Source organism: Haematobia irritans, chromosome 1, assembly GCF_050003625.1.
Source record: "Haematobia irritans isolate KBUSLIRL chromosome 1, ASM5000362v1, whole genome shotgun sequence".
In the NCBI taxonomy this organism is placed as follows: domain Eukaryota; kingdom Metazoa; phylum Arthropoda; class Insecta; order Diptera; family Muscidae; genus Haematobia; species Haematobia irritans.
Window position 1 is genome coordinate 2,591,407 of NC_134397.1, and position 22,065 is coordinate 2,613,471.

The 22,065-nt window shown below is 32.8% G+C and overlaps 1 protein-coding gene and 2 non-coding genes across 7 annotated transcripts in view; 2 read left to right on the plus strand and 1 right to left on the minus strand.

Annotated features, from left to right (window-relative positions):
- js (jiangshi) overlaps positions 1 to 22,065 on the plus strand; it is a 57,547-nt gene that overhangs the window by 30,940 nt on the left and 4,542 nt on the right. For all 5 annotated transcript variants that reach the window (XM_075288879.1, XM_075288877.1, XM_075288876.1 and 2 more), the window contains exon 3: positions 4,532 to 4,628. In XM_075288879.1, the coding sequence (XP_075144994.1) occupies positions 4,532 to 4,628 (97 nt within the window). The remainder of the gene's footprint in view (positions 1 to 4,531; positions 4,629 to 22,065) is intronic.
- On the plus strand, positions 4,374 to 4,446 carry TRNAK-UUU (transfer RNA lysine (anticodon UUU)). Its single transcript has one exon. It is a non-coding gene; the product is annotated as a tRNA-Lys (tRNA).
- Positions 14,716 to 14,788, minus strand: TRNAF-GAA (transfer RNA phenylalanine (anticodon GAA)). Its single transcript has one exon. It is a non-coding gene; the product is annotated as a tRNA-Phe (tRNA).

Consider the following 22,065-nt stretch of genomic DNA (forward strand, 5'->3'; position numbering starts at 1 on the left):
GATTGCTGAGTGATATATGTGGACGACAGATGGTAACACAATATTTATAGCGTGTATGAAGTAGCTGGGTAATGTTTCAAATTATCTGGAGGTAACTGGTTGCCAAACGCACATAAAAAAAGGTGTGGTGTCTTTCCTTAACATTGAATAATGAAAATAAAAAAACGCCTACATACATTTCAAATTTAATTCAAAACTTTACTATAACATTGGTTTGGAATAAAATAGTAAAGTAAAGCTTTTTAAACAAATCCCCAATGAAGTATGATAGATTGGAGTAATTACTTAATATTTCAAATGAATTAATAATTGGCTATTATTCATTTCAGCTATAGACAACTGTTATACCATCTCATTAACGTATGCTTTAACTAAACCTCAATATATTTAAAATTAATAATTCGTTTTAAAATAAATTTATTCGATAAACTAGCGAAATCAGAGACAATATAAAATCAATCAGTGCCAATTAATGATGGTACCATTTGTTATTAATTAATCGCACTTTTAAGTACCTTAGGGAGTACTTTTGAATAAAGCGAGATATATATCTGCAAATAACATTCAATGGGAATTATGTTACAGAATCATTTATTTATTTTCCCAACAAAACTCTAAATTAAAACACAATGACATTATATTTTGATGAAATATGTATTTTCGGCTTCGGGTAATAAGATCCCTAAAACGGAAATGAAATAAAGGTCCAAACCTTTTTATGTTTCGCTTTTTGGGGTGTTGTTTCATAATAAAGTTTAGAATATCATTTCATTACTAATGAACACCTTAATTTATTGATGAAAGTAAGCCCCAACGTTTTTCTTTTTTGGTGCTTTATTTCATTTTGTTAATACGAACTATTTTAGACCAAGAATTTGCGAATTTTTTGAAACCTTTACAAAATATTTTATTTCTTAAATTCTTTTACAAAATTCCGGAGATGTATTTTCAAAGAATAAATGGAAAAGATCCAAAACATTAACTGGGAAACATTTCGTATTTTGTAATTAATTGTATTAAAAAATGACCGTGAAAAATATCTAGATTTTCGAGTTTGATTTTCGATTTTGGGTTTGAGACGACAATTATGTTATGTATTCATTTTTCTTTTTCATCAACTACAAATAAGTGAAGTCGAAAACAAGCTGTAAACCGTCTAATGAGGATAAAATCTGAAACATTAAAATCTTTTTGACATTATCATAGATATAAATCATTCGTTCAAAGAAAAATAAAAAAAAATATTTTAAATCCTGCACAAAAAAAATATTTACGTGATATTAAAGATTACGCAACCTAAATTTTAGGATGCGAAATTTACAAAATATTAAGGACAAATTTCTTCAAAACAATGAAATTTTAATTAAAATAAAGTTTGTAATCTTTGCTTCAAACATTTTTTGCATTAAATTTAGGACACAATTTTTGTAAATTTGCGTCCTTCCGTTATAGTCGCATGTCTTTGAACTAAGGCTAATTTTCCTTAAAGTAAAGAAACACATTTTTGATTTAAAGAAATTGTCCTTAAATTAACTGAAATATTGAAACTTTAGATTTAAGATAAAAACGCTTCAAATGTAAGCTAAGACTTATTTTGCGGATTTAGCGTCTTTGGTTTAAAGTTTTTTTGGAATTAAGAAAACATTTTTTACTTTGAAGTATCCGTTATAATTTGGATTTTTAAACTGGCATTTATTTGTACGTGACTACCTTTATTAATAAACCTCGAAAAGAGAATGAAAATTTGATAAATTAAATCTGTACCCTAATTTTAATTTTATTGGTCCTAGATTTAAAGCCAGATAGGTCGCTAAAAAATTTCTTTATTTTAAAGAAGCCGCATCGTTGGCTCGGAATCAATACCGAAATCCTTAAGGGAAGGTCAAAATCTTTGGATCCAAGTAAACTTTTTTTGAGTGTTTTAACCAACCTAATAGCATGAACAATAAAATAACAAACGAAACTAACTACCTTTTGAAGCTTAAGACCCTAACAGACATAGCTTACAATTATATTTATAATTTTATTGTAAATGTAATTAATTGATAAATAAACAAGTAAGTAAAGTAGAAAGTCGGGCGGGGCCGACTATATTATACCCTAAACCACCATTACAGAATTAGTAATCATAACCATTCGTGGGGTATCATATAGGTCTGGGAGATAAACCGCAGTTGCATATTTAAGAAAATTAAGGGGTGCATGTCTATGGGTGCTTTGTGTCAATCTGACTATAGCTCATAGTCAATGTTGCCACGGAAAATGTTCGGTTTACCCTACAAGGACAAAAAAGTTCCCTACTTTCCCATACATTCCCAAACAATTTTCCCTACTATATTTTTCGTTAAATTTAAAAAATTTTACAAAGCAAAAATGGCTCTAAGTACTTTATTATCTTAAAACATGAATATGAAGCGTATATAACTTAGAATATAAATTTGTATTACCAACACGGTTGCCACAGTTGGTAGAATTCTACCCAAATTAGTAATCTTTTTTGTTAAATCTCTATAAAAATAAAATGTTGGAAAAAGTTTCTATAAACAAATTTTTGTGAGAAATTTTTCTATAGAAATAACATTTTGACAATAAATTCTATAGAAATAAAATTTTGAGAAAAAATTCCACAGAAATAAAATTTTGAGAAAATTTTTTATAGAAATAATATTTTGAAAAAAATTTCTATAGAAATACAATTTTGACAAAATGTTCTATAGAAATAAAATATTGACAAAATTTTCTACAGGAATAAAGTTTACCACACATTGTTAAAGATCAAGCCTTGCCGGCTTCTAATTTCCTCCTCTAGAGCCACCAAAATGTAAAAATTATTACAAATTGTGTTGAGTGAAAATGTCCTACATTGTGGCCCTTCGTCCCTACAAGACGCTAAATATTAGAAAAAAACTACATATAGGAAATTTCCCCTACTTCTAGCAACACTGGCTGTGTTGATATTGCACCAACGGAGTTAGTATGCCATTAATATTGAGTCCATTATTAAAAAAGAGAAAATCGTTAAATTAGTGTGGGTAATAAATAAAAATTGTAAAAATCGAGCAATATTCTTATGTAAGAGCTACAAGTTCGTATAAGTACGATTGGCTAGCACATCAAAATTTGAAATTTGAGTAACATTGGTTAATAAATAAGAGTACTATGGCCAAATTTGGGAAAATCGAGCGATACATATATATGGAAGCTATATCTAAATCTGAACCAATTTGCATAATATTTTGCGGGTTTGATTAATACCACAAAAGGTTACCTTGTGCAAGATTTGAGTAAGATCAGTTAAGAAATGAGGCCTGTATGGTCAAACATAAGTAAGATCGGTTGATAAATAAAGGTTTTGTGGCCAAATTTGGGAAAATCGGGCGATACATATATATGAGAGCTATATCTAAACTAAACCGATTTGGATGAAATTTTGGAGACTTGAAGGGCGATGGAAAAGATTACCTTTTGCCAAATTTGGTGACGATCCGTACCAAATTGCATCAAAATCGGTTAATAATTGCGACCGGAATCCTGTGAACAACAAATATATGGACAGACGGACGGACGGACACCAAGCGCTAGATCGACTCAGGAGGTGATTCTGAGTCGATCGGTATATATTTTATGGGGTCTAAAATCAATATTTCTGGTAGGCACATTTTTTGGCCGATCAAACTTATTATACCCTGACCACTATGTGGTTTAGGGTATAATAAATAGACTACCTTTTGAAAAGTACATCTTGATTTAGTGAATTTATTAAATTTTCATTATTTTCTTTTTAATAAAAATATTTTAAAACTCGAATTTTTAAATATATATTCCTAAAAGAAAGAATTTTCTTAATTCCATATGTATGTTAAAAAGAAAATTTTTACTATAAACAATAATTCCCTATAAGGAAAAAACGCACAAAAGAAAAAATCGTGGGGGTTTCTCTCTTTCTTATATCAATTTAAAAAAATATTTTTAGAAAAATTAAATTACACGCAATCAATGCCACCGATTTTTTTATGTTATGTTATGATGAGTCCTAAAACGAACATCCTAGTTTTGATTTCATTATGCACTTTTAGCTTTTAATTTTCACTTGTACCGGCCTTAAAAGAGTTTTTTTGAAGTAACCCTGAGACGAAGAAACATCATGTGAAATACCCATTTTAAGTTATAACGTTTGTTTTAATATTTCTGTACCTTGGCAACTCTATCCATTACTCACCACCCGTATGTCAATAGATAGCCAAAGCCAATTCAATACCAATGTTGGTGTCATGCTTGTTTGTTAAGGAGAGAACTCTCTTGCCTTAGTGGTGAGTTTGGGTAAACCAAAGAGTGTGCGTTGATAGACAATATTTGCCACAACATACGTAAGTGCCCGGGTAGCTCAGTCGGTAGAGCATTGGACTTTTAATCCAAGGGTCCAGGGTTCAAGTCCCTGCTCGGGCGATTCAGTTTTTTTTTTATTATAATATTTATTTTTGTTATTATTCAATATTCTTAATAGATTTTTGATTTGTTTATTTCTTTTTAGTTTATCATCAGCCATAATGTCGAACCATAATTGGTTTGTCTCAACAGTTGTGCTGTCGCTACTGCTATCTTATCGCAATTTCTTTATAACAGCTCAGGTGAGTGAAGATGATTTTTGGACCAAACAAAAGAACTTAGAAAAACGATGGAAGAAAACAGTAGATAGCATTTGATTTGGATATATTTTGTTAGTTGAATGAAATGATGACGATAATGCTGAATTAATTTCTAATGAAATTATATATTTAAGAAATTTAATTATTATTATTGTTTCGTTATGAATACCATAGCTACCACCATCAATCGCCAAATCAACATCATTAATATTTTTCAAAATAGATAATTGAAAGACGTCACACAGAACATAGATGTTTGTATACCGATAATAGCGTGATTGAAAATCTTAATTTTTTTAGAGAATTTATTTTATTATTTTTTTTCTAATCATAGCACATACCTTTGTAATGTAGTTTTGCCACCAAATTATTCCATGTAAAATTTACAATAGCCCCCTAGGTTTGTAATTGATTTTTAATTTGTTTTAATATTTCCTTCTAAATTAAAAAAAAAAATACAAGTTATAAAACAGTATAATAAACAATTTGAATATTGAAATAGTAGCAAATTATATACTTTTATGGAGAATTTCTATTTTTATTCTTATTTTTTCTAATTAGTTTTTGCAAAAAAAAACTTTCATGTAATAGTTACAAAAATACCTCGGAATTATCTTTTTGTAACTTCACCTTTTAATTTGATTTAAAATTTCCTGATAAACTTAAAAAAATAACTAATAACACATTATAAATAATTTGAATATTGTAGTAATTTTCATATTTTGATCAATTAGATTGAAGCATCTGTAAATAATCATAGTTCATCGGATTCATTTGCTGGTGTATAATTATACATTTTTGTTCCCTTGTCGTGCCCACTTTGCGGAATTGAAAACAACAAAACAAATTGAAAACAAACAAATCAAACTCTCTCGATGGGTTTGCGTGCAAACGTGCCTCTGTTATAATAAACTCACGTTTCCACTATATCATCAATATCATCTTGATATCAATCATGTCATTAGACCTAGTACCTAGATTGTCAATTGAAAATTATGTTAAAGGAAAACTGATGCTTGGTCGGATCTATGGTTATTGTGCAGTTGGATTTAATTATCCAAATGAATTTCATTGCCCCTCTCAATCGCTTCTTGGGAAATTTCTATATGAACTTGCTCATAATCATGGAGTTAACTGTGTCGTAGAACAAATGGAATTAGCATTGGCGTAGTTGGGGGATTTGTGGGATGCTTCAGAAGAAACCCAACATATATAGGCTGCCGATTAAAAATATAGTAATGCTGCATGAAATTCGATAAAGCCGTGTTCTCTCCACAAAGGTAGTTGCCCAATAGAAGAAGACAACGCAGAATACGCAGATTTTTTTATATTGTTTTAGTTCACAACAAATACATTATTGATATTTATTATCCCCTATAAGATTCCCCCTATTGACACTCATCGCAATAGGTATGTTAATATGAATTTCTCATCTCATAATTATAATGAAAGTATTTGCAACTTCTGGTTTGTAATTTATTGATCATTGTCACATAGCATCTTAATTAAGACAATTATGATTTCTGATAACAATGGAGATTAGAATGAAGGAAATCACGTTTACTATTCGTCGAATGGCGTATCATTTCTATATGGAAAGATATTTGACAAATGGGATCAGATTTACGCCTCAAAACATAAAAGTGACAATGATTAATGGCAAATGTAAGTAGAATTTTTAATATGGACAACACTAGGGACAAAATACTAATTGGTCATGATTTATTTCAAAATTCTCTGCAACGAAAATCCCATCATAGATATTCCCCATGAAGGAATTGCGTCATTTTCCAAAGTTAACTAATGCCATTTTGTTGTCCTTCAGGTATTACTATGTTATCACTTCAAGTGCTAACTGTTTGAAGAAACATCAATTTCCATTGTTTTGCAGTTTGGGAATTAAGGTGAAGGTCAGAAGAAATCGCAAAAATAACAAAACACACAAAAATAAGATAACAAAACTAGAAAAAAATTGGCACTTCTCTTACCTAGAGCATCATGCTCAAAAAAAAAAAAAAAATTAACGTCTTTGGTGATTACCATGGACTTACATCCGAGTACTTACATACATTTGAATCCAACATTTCATTATTTTGTGTTTTCGTATGATTCTATAACGTAAACACCTCTCTTTGTGTATTTTAATTGATTTTCGGAAATTTTATGCAAACAATGATAGCTCACATTATGCAAAGTCTTGATGATATGGAATATGGTTGCAGGCAATCTACTAAAGGGCCTTTCAGAGGAACCCAAATAAAAGTGCTGAAATTTGTCAAATTTAGAAATGAATCGGAATAATAGGCCAAATAATTCTTAAATACAATGAACGAATACGAATGTCTTAGCATAGGAGACACATTTCACTGATATAAAGTTTTTTTTTCCAAAAGTCGATAAACTTTTCAATGAAGTCGTTTTGTCCTTATAATGAAGTGATTCTATTTAAAATTCGGTATCTTAACATGAAAGAAAATTTCGCTTTACTAAGGTCAACTTGGTTTTAATAACTCTGAAAAAATCTTCAAAATTAATGAAATCGTCTTTAAATTTATTGTCTTTTTAACATTGGCTACAAAGCGTTCTTTTCTTGAAATATTGCTTAATTTTTACTTGAAAATTTAAGTTATCGTTAACTTGTTTTTAATGGACTGTCATAGCACATGAAAAAAAAACTGAAAAATTAATGAAGTAATATTTGTTTCCTGTAATCAAGTACGCAAAAATCAAATTAAAACGAGAATTGTGTCTTAAATATGTCCTTACTTCAATTCTCCGCTTCTTTGGCTCGGAATCAATACCAGAATTATTAAAATTTTCTAAACTAACCAAATTTTTCTAAAATTAACCAAAATTTTCCTTCAATCGAACGTTAAGAGTTCTTTCGACATAGGGAAACAGGCCATGTTCATAATATGCCCCGAATCTCCTCAAGTTCTATTTCGTTTAAAATCTTGTTTGATTTTAGTAGATTCGCAATGGCGAAATATCAGCTGTTTCCAAGTGGATTCATAGACCAAGAAAATATGGAGACATACTTTGATAATTCACCATGGTTTTGTTTATTTGCAGTGCGCAGTCATTCCCCTCAACTGCGCAGTCAAGTGACTCAATTTCTTTTTGGAAAACGAGAATTACCATACAAATCAGTCAATTTGCATTACAAAAAAGAGCCTTCTACGGTGTACAGATAAACTACAGCGTTGTGATTTCACTTAAGATGTCTATACCTTCCTTGGTCTATGGTGGATTTCAATAAAATCTTCTATACTGCCGTGTACAACTATGGCTTTGGTACTAAACCTTAATTTTTTGCAACCCTGGGCTTATTTTCATTATAGATGTATCTGTTTTTTCGTATGCTTATCCGTTGTTTGCATTGCATTTTCACAGAATATAGTTGCTGGCACTATGAACTCTATACTCTTTCAAAAAAGGCCTCACAAACAAAAGCCCGTATGAAATCTTCTCCTCCCCAAACTTCCATAAGCTCTTTCAGTGCGTAAATTGCTCACAGCTCTCACAACAATAGTTTATGTTATTGTGTTATTTGCAACATTAATTACAACAGTCATCAAATTTAGTGTTTCTTACAAGCCTCTTAGGAGTAAAGTGGCAGAGTACAAACAAAAACAAACCCTTAATTACAGGCAAAATCAATTTGTAGTAATTTTATGCAAATCTCTCAAGGCACACTTTGTACTTGTAAATACTCGTATAGTATTCACTCCAAAGATCAACAATAGCAACATGGAGCTGTTTTTTGTCTTTTTTTACGTGGGAGGAAGAATTGCATTAGGTTAGGTTAAAGTGGCAGCCCGATTAAGATTCAGACTCACTTAGACTATTCAGTCCATTGTGATTGCATTAAGAACTGTGTAATGATGCGATTATAGGCAGGTGATAAATTAGATACACTCCATACGAATTTTACTTGGTTGAGAAATAAAAAGCCTCTGTGTGAATTTGTGGAATATTTTCCGTTAGTTTTTCTTCAACATGAGTAACTCTCGAGAGAAAACACAGAGAGGGAATATGATCAGTTCAAACATTTTTCAAGAGCAAAATGTTATTTTTGAATGGAGAACATAGAACAATTTTGGGTCTTCCTATGGAAATCATATCCCCCACCAGATCAGGCTTATGTACATTGGTATTGGACATTTTTTCAATAACTTTATAATACCAATTCCTAAATCTTAATGTCCAATAATTGTATGATAATTTTAATATGTAAAATTATTTCATACCTACAACTTTAACGGAGAGAAAATCACAGTTCGGTGTCCTAAATTTAAAGAAAAGCATTTATCAATTAAAGTCTTAATGGAGTTTTAAAAAATATTCAATTAAAAATTTAATTTAATTTCTGTGTGACATTTCAATTAAAAAATTAATTGGATCAATTAATTTCGTGGTTGAATCAGAAAAAAAATTTTGTGTGTTGGATAATAATCAAAAATATTTTAATCGAAGTATTCGACATCCTCCAAGAATTCAATACTCAGTTAAATATTATTTCTTTAAATCAAACACGGATGAAAGATGAGGCATGCCTTGATCAAAAGTCGATAAACTTTTCAATGAAGGCCTTGAATCCTTAGAATTGGGAAATTCGACTTTAAAATGGATATATTTCTATAAAAGAATAAAGATATGAATCAGTGAAACATTTCTTCTGTACTGCGTATGGCATTTGGAATGTCTCATATGGATACATGGAGGTGCATACTCATATGGAATGGCAGTATGTACAATAATTGTAGGCATAATTGAATGGTGTCAAACCGCTGATCGACTCATAATTGCATTTGGCTTGTACTTGAAATGAAATTCTTCACCCACATTTCAACACTCGCTTATACGAAGACACACAGGCCACTTGCAGCCGTTTAAGATGCTAATGCGAATATTAATGATGATCGATGGAACTGATGCCTGGACCCCCAACACCAGGTGGGTTAATGCTATTGAAATTGATATTAGCGTCACACTCAAGTCCGCGTGTGTGTTCCGATACTGATAGAAAAACGAGGTGACAAATGCATAGACTTTTTATGACCACAATTAAAAAAGTATATTATGGCCATCTCTAACGATCACCTGCCTCTTTTACTTGTTGGCATTTAAAAGACAGCGTCATAATTCATTCGCTCAAGAACTGCATTGCGATTTGTTTGTTATTCCATTGGAGGAGACAATGTCACTCATACTCGTGGCTTATAAGCCTAGATGGAGGTTATATTGAAATCGATCGTTCCATAAATGGAATAAATGTGAATGAAACACCTCAAAATACCAGCCAACCAACCCCAAGAACATAAAAGATATAATAATTATGGTGGTGGTGATGATGTCGCCATGTCGCCATAGTGCGTAATTTGTAAATATCATCTTGGAATCAGACCCATTACCAGAACGTGGCGTTTGACAAAGGGTAATACACGAATTTTTTTGTTATTGGATTTTTCCAATACTGCAACTACAGACATTGTCATCTGATGAAGTTCTTCTTGTACCCGGAGGATTGTAAATGGCAAACACGCAATGATTTTATCGTTTTCTTTTCCACGGAAAAAGAACTAAATGCCAAGGTATTAAAAAATCTTAATTAGTGAGAAGCATTGAATGTATTGCATTTCTGTTCCATAAGGGATGACATTGTTTGTTGGTGCCATTTTAGGGAGCGACCAGTGGTGGTCTTCCATTTAGCTTGTATGCCAGGCTGGTTTGTTACAGCGAATCTATTCGCATTGTTTATTAGAGAGGCAAAGTTATGGCCTTTTTAGTTCATTTCATTCGATTCTCTCGATAATGTCATACTGTGGTAATCATTGAAACCGGTTCGATTATGATCAGTACCTCGACTACAATAGTCTTTGCGATAGATAGAATTTATCGATGGATTTGTAGATTGGATTGCAGTGATCGATAATTATAACAGCGTAAATCCATTGTTCCATATTAGGAGGAAAGAAACCAAGGAAGACCTTGGATAGTTATAAGGAACTTTTTTCTTAAACTTTGGATACTCGTCTTTGGAATTTGATTCTTTACATCATTAACAAACCTAACCAAGTAGAACAATATTTGTTTAAAGAAGATCCCGTAAAAACCAAACAGCCTGGTGTCGTAAATGTTGTTGAGCCCGATCATACCGGAATTGAAAGAAAAATAAGTTTCGAAAACTGCAATCTGCAGCCTTGCTTAAAACATATTTTTTGAAAATATTACCCTAATATCATTTTGAGAAAAAAATGTGGTTTTGCGAAATATTTGCAATTAAACGTAATAAATTCTATATAAGAAATTCTAGTTTAGTAGATGTTAATGAAATTCTATAGCAATAAATTTCAACATGATACAGCTTGAGAATTTTTAAGACCACCACAGCATGTAGTAGTTCAAGTAATGATGATCAAAATCAATGCTGATGTTGTAGTGATAAACAAATTGCAAACATGTTTGATGATTATTATCATGTATAGAATTAGACCGGTAATTATACTCGCCATAGAAACATATTCTTTGAGGGACGCAAGATCAGTAGCAAAGAAGCCAACAAATAAACTTCAATCAATATTGGCATAGTAAACTATGCAAGACATGGACGACCAACAAGCAATATATCCATGTCATTATTGCATGTAAACAACAAATTGAAAAATTAATCTTCAAATAGATTTGGAAGACATTAGCCTAAAGGCCTAAATACGTGGAACGCATGCTAAGCATCTCTATGACATTTCTAACACAATTGACGATCGTGAGTGATATTTGAATGTTTCAGAATTTCATGTGGCTTTTGGTTTCTCATTGAAATATAGGGCTGTTTGGAGCAACCTTGAATTTTTTATGGATACCTACGTCGAGAAAAGTAAACTATTTACATGCTGATAACAATGATCTAATTCGCGGTTAATATTAAAGGGAAATTTTTAAAAATATGTATGTCATTGTCGTATAATATCTACTACATATTTCCTGCAATAAAGATACAATTGAAAACCCACAGTTAGCAAAATATTGATCTAATTATGTAATTTAAATTTTAGGATACCCAATGCTAATGGCAACTTTCTTTAAAATGCCAATTGAAAAAATTTTGTAATTTTGTCTTTAACATGTGTTTTCATTGTATTTAGGATAATCATCTTTGAAATCAGTATCATTTCATCAAAACTCGCATGCGTTTGAAGTAAGGAAAATAAAGACATAATTTGTAGTTATATGAAGAGATGATGCACGGTGGGAGTAGAGATGATTCAATTTATAAAAAGATAATTCCTATATCTATTCTCCATTAGAAATTAGCATATAGGACCCAAAATTGAGTTATCTATTTCAGCCAGATTTATGCTGAAGGCTGTGGAAAAGTCAGCCGTGTATAGATTTGTATTTGGCGTTTTCTTTTCAATGACTCTATTGATAAGGTTCCTTAATATTCTTTGTCCATAAAGATCGAATAATAATTAATTGTAAATTAAAATCGTGCGTGTTGGCTTTAATTGCCCGTTTCGATATCAGGCTAACATGAAAAGAAATAATTTTATGTTTGAATGTATTAAAGATGAAAAAGCTTTAAAAATAAGCAAAAATGTATTTTATTATAATCCACACTAAAAACAAAAAAATATTACTTAAATCAAAAGATTCGGTCTTAAAATATAATTAATTTAAAAATATCTTTTAATTATTAACATTTTATGCATTGATTTCGTGCTAAAAGCGCCGCAATTAAATACGAATATAGGCTATATAAAATTGAATTTAGAAACATATTTAACTGATATCGAATTTTTAACATATACTTCAAAGTAATAAATTTATTCTTAATTTCAATAAAAGATGCAAAATCCATCAAAATAAATATAAGCTTAGTTTTTAAGCTTTTTTATATTTAATCCAAATATTCAATATCTCAGTTAATTAAAATATGATTTCTTTAAATCAAAAATGGCTTACTTTAAGAGAAAATTGTTTTACTTCAAAGACATAGGACTTTAACGGAGGGACGCTAATTTCAATAATTGGGAAATGATGAATTTATGTTATACTATTTCAACCATTTAGTGAATTTTTGTTTTATACTAATTAAAAACAAATTGAATATGAAAATAAACTCAATTTTGGTTCTCATTTTTGCTCACGATGCAAATTATAGCGTCTTGAAATAAGCCGTAGTCAAAATGACAAAGGATGTCGTTAGTGTACAAAAAATAAGGATGACTTTCCAAGGTTAATATTGCGAAAATTACGTATTCTAAAATTTAGATTGCATAATCCTTCATATTAGGTCAATACTTTTTTCAATTTGAGTTTTACTGAATTTCTATATCCGTTGTCTAACAGGTTGGCTGATAAGTCCCCGGTCTAACAAAGAAAAACACATTTTTTTTGTCAAAATTCGTTTTTATTATTCAACATAGTTCCCTTCAACGATTATAACGACCTTCCAATTTTTTGATACCACTTTGGTAGTACTCCTTCGGTTTTGCCTCAACATAGGCCTCAGTTACGGCGATCACCTCTTCATTGCAGCCAAATTTTTTTCCCAGCGAGCATCCTTTTGAGGTCTGAGAACAAGAAAAAGTCGCTGGGGCCAGATCTGGAGAATACGGTGGGTGGGGAAGCAATTCGAAGCCCAATTCATGAATTTTTGCCATCGTTCTCAATGACTTGTGGCGCGGTGCGTTGTCTTGGTGGAACAACACTTTTTTCTTCTTCATATGGGGCCGTTTTGCCGCGATTTCGACCTTCAAACGTTCCAATAACGCCATATAATAGTCGCTGTTGATGGTTTTTCCCTTCTCAAGATAATCGATAAAAATTATTAAATGCGCATCCCAAAAAACAGAGGCCATTACTTTGCCAGCGGACTTTTGAGTCTTTCCACGCTTCGGAGACGGTTCACCGTTCGCTGTCCACTCAGCCGACTGTCGATTGGACTCAAGAGTGTAGTGATGGAGCCATGTTTGATCCATTGTCACATATCGACGGAAAAACTCGGGTGTATTAAGAGTTAACAGCTGCAAACACCGCTCAGAATCATCAACACGTTGTTGTTTTTGGTCAAATGTAAGCTCGCTCGGCATCATTTTGCGCAGAGCTTCCGCATATCCAAATATTGATGAATGATATGACCAACACGTTCCTTTGATATCTTTAAGGCCTCTGCTATCTCGATCAACTTCATTTTACGGTCATTCAAAATCATTTTGTGAATTTTTTGATGTTTTCGTCGGTAACCACCTCTTTCGGGCGTGCACTGCGTTCACCGTCCTCCGTGCTCATTTCATTTTGAATTTTGCATACCAATCAATTATTGTTGATTTCGTTGGGGCAGAGTCCGAAAACTCATTATCAAGCCAAGCCATCTATGTGTCAGACCGGGGACTTATCAGCCAACTTGTTATCGTATCTTCTTTTTTTTAATTCTTTGCTTGCACAGAAAATATAATTAATTTTTTTTAAACCACTAATTAAGATGATTAAATAGTTCTACAGTACCGAAATGTCATAATTTGCTCCATAAACATCTTTTTCACTTTCCCAACCAAAAGTTGAAAAATTGAATTAGTCACTGACAATGAACTTAAAATGTCCCCAGTTGTACATATCAACTCAATGGTCTTTCAAAAGAATTTTGAGTTTGGAGTTCTACTGAGTAATGAGGTTGCTGCTGCATTTCGCTCATAAGGAACATTTATACAGACCCAGCCAACTAAACCCTACCTTACTCGCATTTGGTACGGACCAATCAAAAATTCTTAAGAACAACCTTCGATTTACGATTTTCTTGTGTGTTCATTTTAAGTTCAAGGTAACCTTGTCTCTTGCTGTATTTGACTGTGTTAACGAGATAATGGATGATGGGTGTTTATGTTGAAAAACAATTTCTAAGGCTTGGCTGCAACTGAATGGGTAGTGCATTAGATATGTGTATTATTTGTCTCTATCAGTTTCATGGCGAGTATGGCATAAATCCCATACTTTAGTCACGGATTATTAATAAAAAAAACATAATTCTAAAAAGTATTTAAAAAAAAATATTCGAAAAAAATTGCTCTGCCGAAACCCGGGATTGAACCGGGGACCTTTAGATCTTCAGTCTAACGCTCTCCCAACTGAGCTATTTCGGCACATGTGAGACGTTTAGCCAACTTGAAACACATACTTATGTGCGTGCAGTAGCTGTTTGCCTCTCTGCATGTGGATATTCTATTTTTATATGTAAGCATTTTGTTGCCCACACGAGGGTGACTTCTCTTACTCACCACAGTATTATTTCATACACTGTGTTTAACGGGCATAAGTGGTGAGATACAACACCAACACCTATTGTGTTTATTATTTGTACATCCTCACATTTTCGTTAGATAAATAATTTTCTTAGATAATTTTCTTTTGGCGAATTTTCATAGGCGATAACAATGACTGAGTTAGCTCAGCGTATAGATCGAACTTATGTGTCAATCAGTCGAATTAGGGAATTATTTGCGTCTGAAGGAATATGTAGTGACTTCCAGCAGATGCTATTTATTAATATGTCAATCAAGTTGATGCAAACTTCCAACCACGATGCTATTGTAGGTGTACACAAACATTGCAACTAAAGTTTATTATACGAAATTAATTTCCCAGCCAGCATAAAAGTAAGACACTCAAAAGACTCGTTGATGAACTTTAGTCTTTGAAGTCTATTGATTGTCATTCCATGTTGATGTTGGCAGAAACTGCTGTTGCCAAATTGAATAGATTCCCAGATTGTAACTTTTGGGTCGATAGAGGGCTCCCTAACTCATTGTCGTATAATAAATCCCTTCAATAAGTCTGAAAAGAACAGTTCAATGCGAAGACATGTTTACGGCCACATGTCATAGTAAATGACATTACTGCTCTCTGCAAAATACATGTGATCTGACGGCTGCAACATAGTCTAATGTAATACCTGCATCTACAGTAGCAAGTATTTATATTATGACTGATACTTGGAAGAGCTTAAGAAAAAATTGAAGTAGAATAATTGTCCGATCCGCGTCGGCCAATTATCCATTATCAAATTGAGGTTTTTCGAATGGTTCTACATTTTATTCATATGATGGTGGGTGGCGTAACTCAGCGGCTAAATTCTCTGTTAATGGCCAACTTATAGCAATTGTTATTTTTGAGTGTATTTTACACTCTTTGCTCAAAATTGTTGAAAAGTACACGAACGGTATCCAGTAACTATTTGAACATTGAAAATTTCAGCTGCTAAAATATTGAAAACAAAAAACGAATCCTGTATATTTAACTTCCAATCGTAGTTGCCGAACATGTACATTGTATTGGTACTTTGTTTGTTATCAATAACTACTGGGAACAAAAACCTCTAGCAAAAACTTCCAATTTCTCTATCTCATAACTGTCAAATGTAGTCTCTCTCCGGCTCTCTTTTGCTGGCGTTTTGGTGTAAACGAACGACTTCCAGTAAAAATTTGTAATAATTATCAAAAATTATCGGGTTCTCGAACGGAGCTATTATTTGTTCGACTAATCTTAAAATCCGTAAAACCGCAGAGTCACGCGACCGCCGTCGTCGCATTTTGCAAGTCGACGCTGGCACTGAACGTCTCCAACCAACTAAAATGCCTAGCCGCCGATTCATTTTTATATTTGATTTTGTTTGTATAAAAGAGAGAAGAAGGGATTTTCGATTACTAATGAAATAAATGAAATGAAATGAATTTTTCGATCTCAAGCTTGAGAAATTCTTTTCTATTTAAAACTAAACAGTTTCCATTTAAAACATATTAACGCTATAATTCTAACCCCAACTAATCAAAAAATAATCTTGCCCAAACAAGACGATAAAGGGCCAATTAAACTTTTACGATTAGTAGTGCAAATAATTTTAGAGTCGTTCAAACATTATGTATTTGAGTTCGGCAAGCATTTTATATTTGACGAGAATAAAACATTTTTGCACCATCTTTTCCCTATTCAAAAAAAAAAAAAATTGCTCCAGGACTAGGTTTGAGGTGATCATTTCCTTCTCTGTGTGTAGAAATTCCAATGGGTAATTGCCCGTCGCCGAGTAGAAAAAAATCTTTCGGCTCAGCCGTTAAATCGTGGGTAAAATGTATAACATCCACACTTCTTTCCGTGTTCTTTTCTGAGGAACGAAATTTTAGACAAAGTTTTCTTTTAGATAAACAAAATCTTCTTTAATAGCTAATTAAAAAGATTATTGAATTGCTTGCTGTAAATATGAATTTGTTTGTTCTTATAGAAACTATTTTATAACAAAGCGCAATTTCGTTTGTCTAAAATTTCGTTCCGGAGGAAAGTATTTTTTCTTTGCGTGCGCAGCCAACAAAAATGGCTTGCCTTCATTCTCTGCTCCCGCCATGTTGCAATGATACCTTCTGTTAAAATTCATTGACCAAGTACTGTCGATGTTTGCTGCATTTGTTTGTCAAATAAAATGTTCAACTGAAAATTACACTATCATGTCCCGCTGTCGTATTCACAGCACAATGTAATAAAACAGCAAAGGCCTTATGTATATTGTAGAGGTCTGCATCGAATAACTTTTCACTGCATGTATGCAATTCGCTGTCGAATATAGTACATACACTGTCTTTCTCTCAGAGCGCAAGTAGTGAAGTGAAGAGAACTCTTGCTTGTCAAATACCACCAAGTACTTATCCGAAACAATATGTGTTCCGAAAAAAAGGAACAATAAAAATGTAAGTACTTGAGAAAAAGTACAACATGGATTCTCTTCACTTCACGTGGTACCACAAGTATTTCTCAGTTATGTGCGAAGCAAAACTTTCCATTATTATTAATCATAGATATGTATGTATGTCACATATTTCATATATTTATGTATGTCACACACTTACCTTAACGTTTGCCGTTCTTTATATCAATCCGAAAACATATATTATGAAGAGTAACTGTTTTCTTGTATTTCTGAAACTGCACGTGGTACATGGAGTACTCTATGAAGTTTTGTTCTCGCAACATACTCGACGTGATCACTCTAAGTACACTTCAATAAGAGAGAAAGAGGAATATGTGTTTGTTGGTAGTGAAGACATCAGAGTAGCAACAAGAAGTTACTCGTGGCTTTTGGTGTTCATTAAAATGTGTACCAATTGTTTTGCGACTCTCTCAAATAGATGTACTCATTTAGCAAGTACACGTGTACTCCGCAATTACATATGGAATTGTGCAGACCTCTAGTATATTGCATATCACTGGCTCAACTTTATTGTCATCAGGCACTCACTCGTGTCATATACTGCATGCAAACACTTTCGGTCTGTAATCATTGGAAATCGCATCTACTCTTGCTCTTGCTTGATGGCAATAGAATGTTATTATGTGAGTCTTGCATCAACTGTAACTTCGACTGGAAAAATATGGTGCATGAGAATATTTCCAAAGGACGTAGATTCCGTAGACACAAGAAAGGAAAACATTTCGGGAAATGTTCCATTTTGGATGCTTTTGGACAAAAAAATATGGTTATCAGGTGTGAAAAGAAAAATGTTAGAGAATCGTTCTTTTACATTATGTTAAGGAAGAGTAAATAATGTTAATTGATTTCCTAATTGATTTTCCTAAATCGATTTTAAAAGAATCAAACTACTGAAAGAAGGGGTTTCTTTCCTCAGGAAGGAATTTTTAGAAGTTTTGTTTTGACTCCAAAAATTTTTTCCTTAAAAGTAAATAAAAGAAGTTGAAGATAAACGTTTCGACGCCTGCCACAAATTCGGGTTTATTTGCTAAAAGAAAGAAACGGTTAAACCCCTCACGATAGGTTAGGTATAGTGGCAGCCCAATATTTCAGGCTAGGGATGCCAGATTTTGAAGAGGCAAAAAGAGCACATTCAGCTTATAAAAAGAGCACATACGAAAAGAATAGAGCACACTTTTTCAAATAAGAGAAAAACATTTAATTCCAATTTATTGAAATATAATTCATTTAAACATAGCAAAAAGTTCATACCATAAACATAAAATAACCCACTTTCAACTCAAGCTAATTTTCTTACAATACTTTGTATGTCATTTTTTGGTGTTTTTGTGAAAAACGTTATTGAAGAAGTTTGTTTACATTTAGAACAGAATACAAAGTGAAGAAGCAACATCTTATACGACTCAGATATATAAAGTAAAACACTATTTTATATTTTTGTTGTTTTTCGATCTTTATTTTCAAATAAAAGTCTTCTGTTTTTTCGAGCTTGAGATCGGTATACCGAAAAAACAGAAGACTTTTATATGTAAAACACTATTTAATTATAAAATAACGGCTAGGCACTTTTGCGTGCTCTTTTGGCCTGTCTTGTTTTAAAAGCACATTTTGTAAAAAAGAGCACATGTGCTCTTTAAAAGAGCACGTCTGGCATCCCTATTTCAGGCTCACTTTGACTATTCAGTCCATTGTGATACGAAAGTGGTGAACTTCTCTCTTATCACTGAGTGTTGCCCGATTATGTGTTACAGCCTGTTGCTGTATGTCGAACGAGCTTTATCGATCGACTGAAATGGAGTCAAACAGCTGAATTTATAACCAAAAATCAGCTGTTTCTATGCATTTCAGTCAATCGATAGAGCTCTTTCGACATACAGAAACAGGCTGTTAATCTCAAAGACAAGGGATCTCCTTTTTATAGCCCCTCACAATATGTCTGAGTATTTCAATCTTGTATATTCATTTCTCACTGTAAGAATGAAGGCCTATACCCACCATCCATCACGGATCTCTCATTGAAATGAGTAAAGTTACCTTCTCACCTTTGTGTGGTTTATACACGGTTGAAAAAGACTGTTTTTCATATGTTTGGCTATAAACATTATATGTTTGGAACACAAATTTTTAAACACAATATTTTTGAGTGCAAGCATATAATGTTCATAAACTAGCATAACATGTTTGGGACATATATGTTAATATGTTAGAACATATTATGTTTGGGACATAAAATGTTTGTAAATATAATATGCTTGAATGCAAACATATATTAATTTAGAAATAGCCTATAAACATATATGTGTTTAGTAGCTTGAAGCGCTATTTAACAGGGAGCGATATTGAATTAAGTTCGTGGTTGTTGCTTGTTATTACAAAATTAACATTTTATTTTTCCTTGGGCAATTGATCAGCTACTTCTTTGATCCTTACAAACTGTGTGGTCCGCTGTTCGAATCCCCGTCCGGCAAAAGGTAAAATTAAAATAAAAAAAATCATAAAATTGAATAATTTCTTCTACAATGTTTGTATTACAGAAAAAGGTGCTAAGAACTACAAAATCTTGTGGAAGTGAGAAAGATGTCGGGGAATATAAAGGGTGATTTGTTAAGAGCTTGATAACTTTTTTTAAAAAAAAAACGCATAAAATTTGCAAAATCTCATCGGTTCTTTATTTGAAACGTTAGATTGGTCCATGACATTTACTTTTTGAAGATAATTTCATTTAAATGTTGACCGCGGCTGCGTCTTAGGTGGTCCATTCGGAAAGTCCAATTTTGGGCAACTTTTTCGAGCATTTCGGCCGGAATAGCCCGAATTTCTTCGGAAATGTTGTCTTCCAAAGCTGGAATAGTTGCTGGCTTATTTCTGTAGACTTTAGACTTGACGTAGCCCCACAAAAAATAGTCTAAAGGCGTCAAATCGCATGATCTTGGTGGCCAACTTACCGGTCCATTTCTTGAGATGAATTGTTCTCCGAAGTTTTCCCTCAAAATGGCCATAGAATCGCGAGCTGTGTGGCATGTAGCGCCATCTTGTTGAAACCACATGTCAACCAAGTTCAGTTCTTCCATTTTTGGCAACAAAAAGTTTGTTAGCATCGAACGATAGCGATCGCCATTCACCGTAACATAGCGTCCAACAGCATCTTTGAAAAAATACGGTCCAATGATTCCACCAGCGTACAAACCACACCAAACAGTGCATTTTTCGGGATGCATGGGCAGTTCTTGAACGGCTTCTGGTTGCTCTTCACTCCAAATGCGGCAATTTTGCTTATTTACGTAGCCATTCAACCAGAAATGAGCCTCATCGCTGAACAAAATTTGTCGATAAAAAAGCGGATTTTCTGCCAACTTTTCTAGGGCCCATTCACTGAAAATTCGACGTTGTGGCAGATCGTTCGGCTTCAGTTCTTGCACGAGCTGTATTTTATACGGTTTTACACCAAGATCTTTGCGTAAAATCTTCCATGTGGTCGAATAACACAAACCCAATTGCTGCGAACGGCGACGAATCGACATTTCACGGTCTTCAGCAACACTCTCAGAAACAGACGCAATATTCTCTTCTGTACGCACTGTACGCATTCGTGTGGTTGGTTTAATGTCCAATAAAGTAAACTGAGTGCGAAACTTGGTCACAATCGCATTAATTGTTTGCTCACTTGGTCGATTATGTAGACCATAAATCGGACGTAAAGCGCGAAACACATTTCGAACCGAACACTGATTTTGGTAATAAAATTCAATGATTTGCAAGCGTTGCTCGTTAGTAAGTCTATTCATGATGAAATGTCAAAGCATACTGAGCATCTTTCTCTTTGACACCATGTCTGAAATCCCACGTGATCTGTCAAATACTAATGCATGAAAATCCTAACCTCAAAAGAATCACCCTTTACAATTGGGCAGAAACAAAATTTTGAGCATTCAGGTCGAAAACCTATGTTGTTAGCACCTATATTACCTGTTTATTTTCATAATTCATTATGATTGTAAATATATAAATAAATAAATAAAATTTTGAGCACAATATTGTTTGGGAGAATTTTTTTTAAGCATATAATATTTTTGGGTGCAAAATGCTTCCAAACATATTATATGGTCACATAATAACATATTGTTTTTTGGAAGACAAAATTATTGAATTTGGATGCAAAAATACAAAATGTTTGGAACTTAGACTACCCAAACATATATTGTTTAGACCAATATGCTTTCAAACATATTATATATTGGTAGAGATCAAACATATAAATGTTTGGGCAATACCCAAAAATGTATATGCTTGAAGCAAAATATGTTTGGGATTATATGTTACAGAAGCGATTTTTTGTGAGGGTGTAGGTAAATATAAACGTATCTATAGAAAATGGTCACGTTCATCTCTTATCTCTCAAGAAGGATCATACAAACACTTCTCATTTGTGATTAGAATTGCAAATGCATCATATAGCATACTTTATTTTTGTCTCTCGATGACATCAGTGCAGATTGTATGATCATATTTCTTGTTCTCAGGGGAGTTTAAAGTTCGCTTAGTAAGATTGTATTTTTTTGTCCAAAATATCATTTATAAACTCCAATATTTGCCTGCAAAAACATATATTTAAGTACATATGTCCATGTGTCAGCATCTCTTTGTATATGAACAAACTCACTGACG